At 34.6% G+C, this 5,773-nt stretch overlaps 1 protein-coding gene across 1 annotated transcript; it reads right to left on the bottom strand.

Moving 5' to 3' along the window:
- Window positions 1–654: 654 nt before the first annotated feature.
- Window positions 655–1,838, bottom strand: LOC124251336 (olfactory receptor 12-like). The gene is given in 3 exon segments (XM_046684059.1): window positions 655–895; window positions 897–1,323; window positions 1,568–1,838. Coding segments are annotated over 3 exon segments (939 nt in total).
- Window positions 1,839–5,773: the final 3,935 nt, after the last annotated feature.

The following is a 5,773-nucleotide window of genomic DNA, read 5'->3' as shown; positions in this document are numbered from 1 at the left end:
CCTGTTCTTTATGTGTAACTTTTATTATCATAAAATATATCACTGTATACTAGAAGAAAATGAAGAAATAAAAATTAGAAGAATGTTATTGACATATTTTCCACGTTAAGAATTACTTCTCAAATGATATATTGTGGGCCCTCTTTTCATAGGAATAGTAATTCTAAGGATGACATTCCTCGGAATATAAGCCTGGACCTTTGGGAAAGAATAGGACCTGTACTCAAAAGTGTCCTATGTAACCATTACCATTCCGTTTTGCCAACTACACAAGGGGGCTGTTATCTTTTTGAGACAAATGTCAGTTTACCTGCTTTCTGGAATAAAAAAGTTAAAGAATAGTTCTGACACATGTAATATTGTTGTAATTATTATATAATAATGGCTCTTAATATTTTCTTCTTAACCAGGGTAAAATTGAATGAAAATACTATTACAACATCATGAGTGGAAGACATATATGCTTTCATATATTCCAAGCAAATAAAATAAAGATGCCTATACTTATATTATTAGAAATATTATTTCATAAAACTTAGAAAAATATTTGTTGCCAATTGTATAAATATCTTGATATAATAATTTTACAAGAACAAGGATAACGAGGACCCTTAGAAAACAAAATTTTTCCATTACATGATGGTTTTACAGGTATCAGTGAGAGAATCTCCTGTGTAATATTCTTTGCACAGCATCTTTTACATCTCTGTTTCTCAGACTATGTATCAGAGAGTTTAACACTGGTATTATAAGCGTGTACAGCACAGCCTCAGTCTTGCTTTGCTCTGGTGAGGAGATGGCCCCAGGTTGGGCACACACGAAGAACACAGTCCTGTAGAATAAACTCACCCCTGCTATACGGAAGCCACAGGTGGCGGTCTTCCTCTTGCCGTGGCGAGGGGATCTTCAGGACAGTGGAGAGGATAGAAGCATAGGAGACTAGAATGACAGTTGTGGTGGTGATGATGATGAGAGCAGAGAGGGTAAACAGTACAATCTCATTCACAAAGGTGTCAATGCATGAGATCTTGATCAGGACTGCGACATCACAGAAAAAGGGGTCCAATCTGTTTTCTCCACAGAAATGCCAACTGAAGGTGAAACATGTTTGGACTATGGCGTTGATGCATCCACAGATATAGGATCCAGTCACCAGTTGAACATAGACTTTCTGGGACATGTGCACAGGGTAAAGGAGAGGGGAGCAAATGGCCAACAAGCAATCAAATGCCATGAAAGCCAGAAGAAAGCCTTCAGTTATCACAAATAGGGCAAAGAAGAAAAATTGAGCAGCACAGCCATTGTAAGAATTTTTTTTTTTTTGAGGAAGATTAGCCCTGAGCTAACTGCTGACAATCCTCCTCTTTTCGCTAAGGAAGACTGGCCCTGAGCTAACATCGTACCCATCTTCCTCTACTTTATATGCGGGATCCCTACCACAGCGTGGCTTGCCAAGCGGTGCCATGTCCGCACCCAGGTCTGAACCGGCGAACCCCGGGCTGCCGAAGAGGAACGTATGCACTTAACCGCTGCATCGCGGGGCTGGCCCCAGCAGCTTTCTTTTTGTTAGACAAGAAGTTGACTAAAGTTTTGGGAGCAACGACTGTGGAGCAGCAGAGTTCTAAAAAGGACAAGTTTCTGCAAAAGAAATGCATAGGCATTTGAATTCTGGAGTCCATCTTAATGTCAGTTAGCATGCTGATATTTCCCGCCACAGTGGCCACGTAGAGCAGCAAGAACACTAGGAATAAGAGGATCTGCAATGTTGGAGGGGTCCTGAACCCCAGCAGAATAAACTCAGTCACTGCTGAGTAATTCTTACCCAGCTGACTCTTCATAGCTGAGACATAGGTGGAACTGGAGAAATGGTAAAAAAGGAAGAATTGAGTGATGAGAATGCTTGTTTTAGTAAAATAACTAGGAACTATTATGCAAAAAACGTTTTTCATGTCATATTGTACCCAATATTTTATAAAACACCAATGAACATAAAGAATGGAAAACTATTTTTTAAAAGTCTTCCTAGAGAGGAGTTCAATCTGATTGGTTCTCCTTTTTACATACACTTATTTGTGAATGTGCAGATTTGCTCTCTACTTGTGTTTTGAGGAAGTGAAGATTCTGGGAAAATGTCTGGAAACAAATAAGAGTTTTTTCTCTTTCTTGATTTATTATCAGTTTACTGCCATTGAAAGTTGCCTTACTCAGTGGAAGACATTTCTTACAGTCATAATCTGTGAGAAATTTTATTTGGAGTGAAAATCTGTTCAAATGATGGTCTCATTTTATTTTTTTAATGATTATTTAGTTTCTTTATCTACTATAGAAAAGTAATATACAAAGATTGTATCTGTCTTTCTTACATTAGGAGAAAGACTTCAGATCTTGACAAAAGCATCACTCTTTTATACATTAACCTCACGTCCTTATTTGTTTCATTATTTTTGTCCCTATGGTGACACATCTCTTAGTGGTACAGCTCATCTGCTAAAAACAGAAGTGACTATTGCTTATATTTCCAGAACAAAATGAAATCAGATTTTTATTGTTTTCCTCCCTCTCTTCCTCCCTTCTTTCCTTCCTCCCTTTCTTCCCTCTTTGTTCCCCTTGGATTTTGCAGGTTGGAACGCATGTGTAGAATTGTAAGGTCTTGGGCAGGGAGTTTTCTGTCTTCTCAGAAACAGACAAATCTAATTAGAAATACAAAGATATGTCCATATGAGGGATAGAAGGCACATGGGATAAATTAAAAATAGCTATAAATGAAAACAAAGAAAGAAATATGTCTTTAAATCAGCTTGCATTATATTTATGTAGGCTTATGCTATTTTGACTATAAAATGTCCCTAAATAAAATACAGTGGAGAGGTACAGAAAGGAAGCAATTTTTATTCTAGTTTTATGAATGGGGAAAATGAGATAAAAACAGATTTAAGAGGTGTATTGAGAGTCATGAGATTGAGCAGCATAGCAGTTTACTGTTCAAAAATCTATCATAAAGTTAAAAAAACTGACAAATGTAAACTTAAAAATTCGCATATTTTATAAATGTCTCATAAGTATAAAAACTTATAACCCTGTGTCTATATAAATTTATGTATAAATGGTATAATTATAATAAATAAAATTGTATGTGATATAAATTATAAAATGTCTCCATTTCTCATAATTTTTCTTGTTGTCTTTGCTATGGATTCACTAATTTTGACATTATTTTAACATAGATTGGGACTGTGGAAGTATATTATAGTCCATTTTGTCTACTTACAATATCCATTTCGTTGAAAAACTTAAAGGTTGAGAGAAATGTTGACTGATTTTAGCAGGCATAGGAATGGTCAAAATAACCTCTGACGTGGCCTATCAACCACAAAAAATGCTAGTTTCATTCAATTCATATTTTACATAAACAAGGATCTGGTTTCAACAGAAAAATTGAAAAAAAAAGGAAGATGTAAATAAATCTATCTAAAGGAGAAGAGTATTGAGAGTAAACAAATATAAGAGATAGTCTCAAGAATGAATTCTACTTCTTATCTTAGCAAACTCACTATATTGAAATAGAGTACATTCATAAAGAAACAAAATTGAGAAAAGAAGCAAATCTCTGTTTACCAGGAAGTTTTTCTGCAACATGGACTGCATTTTCTCACTGTTTACGGCATGACTCAAATTGTTAAGAAGAACAAGTACTAGCCAAAATTATAGCTCATCTCTCTCCTGTTTTCTTTTTTTAGTTTACTGTACTTTGTCATTGATTAAACCAACAAATAGACCTGGGATGAGTTCTGAGAGAAATTCTTTCATGGACAGGAAAACCAGAGTGGTTGGCATTTCCCCTGCAGGATGTTAATTAGAGACTAAGTTCTCTCTCACCAGTAATGCATTTTGTATCATAGTGCTAAAAGAAAAATGAGAGAAGAAATTACTAATTAGTAAATTCACCAGACTTTTAGAAAGTTAGAAGTGCTGCCTAGAGGACATGATAACTAAACTTCTACTCACAAATCAGAAAAATAGAAAAACACATTTGCATGAGAAGTGCTTGATTCTTCTTTTATTTTCATGATTGACACAGAGCAGCATTCACGATTTTTCCTTTGAATGGATTACAACTTTTACTTTTCGAAACTCATTTCTTATTTTTACTGTAAATACATCATGCTTGTATTAAAGGAAAATTAATACAGGAAACAATCTAAATAGTCAATGGAAGAGTTGGAAAAAGAGCAGGATTTTGAAGTAACATAGGTACTAGCTAGAGCAGGCAGTCATCTCTCCATCTAGGATTTCAAGGCACGAGAAAAGGTGGTGTTAGAAGATTCCAGAAGGCTGAGAATTTCTTCAAGGATGAGAAGCACGGTGGGGCTTGCCTTGTAGGTGCTAGAAACAAATAGAGAAACAGCTCGAGAAGCACATTGAAAGTGAAAGAAATTCCCTCTCTGCATATGTCCTCAGTTCTGCCATTGTCATGTGAAAGCACCATAGACAATAGATCAATGAGTGAGGGAAACTGGACGTGGCCCACTACTCTAGAATGTACAAGATTCCTCAACTAAAATATTGGGAAAGAAAGAATCCTACTTGAAAATTTTCAAGACTTCCCACAATCATTTTCTGTGCATTTCAAAATGTTCCTAGAGATCCTAGGTTATTGTGATAATCTTTCCCTTCAGCTAGAAAAACTTTCTTTGGCATTTCTCAGAGTGCAAATTTGGCATAATGCCATCTCTTAGTTTTCCTTTAACTCAAAAGTTTCCTATTTTGCCTTCAATTCCAAAGTATAGTTTCCCTGGATGTAGCATTTTGATTGGTCTCCACTCCTAGCTTAAGCACTTTAAAGATGTTGTTCCATTGTCTTCTAGTTTGAATTGTTTCTGACATAAAGTCTGGGCTCTAACTTGTATTTCTGTGTATATAATGTCTTTTTTTTTGCTTGTTGTGTCACCAATATTCTCTTTTTGACTCATTTTCAGAAAGTTTATTCTAACGTGCCTTCATTTGTTTTTGCTTTTTCTTTTTGCATTTATCCTACTTGGGTTTTGTGAATCTTCTTGCATCTGTTTGTAGTTTGTAGTTATCATGAATTTTGAAAAAAACTTTGCCCGTTATAGTTTCTAACATTTTTATGACCCCTCTTCTTCCAATTACATATGTAATATTTTCTCGGCTCTCACTGAATGTTCATTTTTTTCCTTTTTATCTCTATGCTTATGTTCTATTTGTTTCTATTGTTATGTATTCAAGTTTAAAATCTTTTCTTCTTGATGTTTCCTTTTTCTCAAATATTACTGTCATTCACTGCTTTTTGTCCCATATCTGAATATAGTTGGTTCACATATTTTCTCTAGAGTTTAGTTTTGGTTGTGGAAGACAAATCTTGCATAGTTATTCTTTCATGAGAAGATGTGGAAACATCTTAAATTCAATACTTTTTCAATATTAAATGACCTTTACATTTGCAGTATAAATACATATTTCAGTGACATTTTATTATTTCTTATATATTGAAGTATTTTATTTGTTAATATTCTGCTTAGAACTTTTGAAGTTAAATTTATGAGAGAAATTTATCTATAATTTTTTATTTTAATGCCTATATGAGACATGACAGACTGATAAATATAGTGAGGAAACATTTCCTTTGTGATTATTCCTGAAAGAGTTTAGGTAAGAATGGTCTTACCTTTTTAAACATTTGGAAGTAAACACTGGTGAAGCCATTTAAGTAAGGATCATACTTCGTGGGAGGATTATTAATAAAAATTTAATT

This window comes from Equus quagga, chromosome 1 (assembly GCF_021613505.1).
Source record: "Equus quagga isolate Etosha38 chromosome 1, UCLA_HA_Equagga_1.0, whole genome shotgun sequence".
NCBI lineage: Eukaryota > Metazoa > Chordata > Mammalia > Perissodactyla > Equidae > Equus > Equus quagga.
The sequence above is the reverse complement of the archived record's forward strand: the minus strand, read 5'-3'. Positions and strand labels throughout refer to the sequence as shown.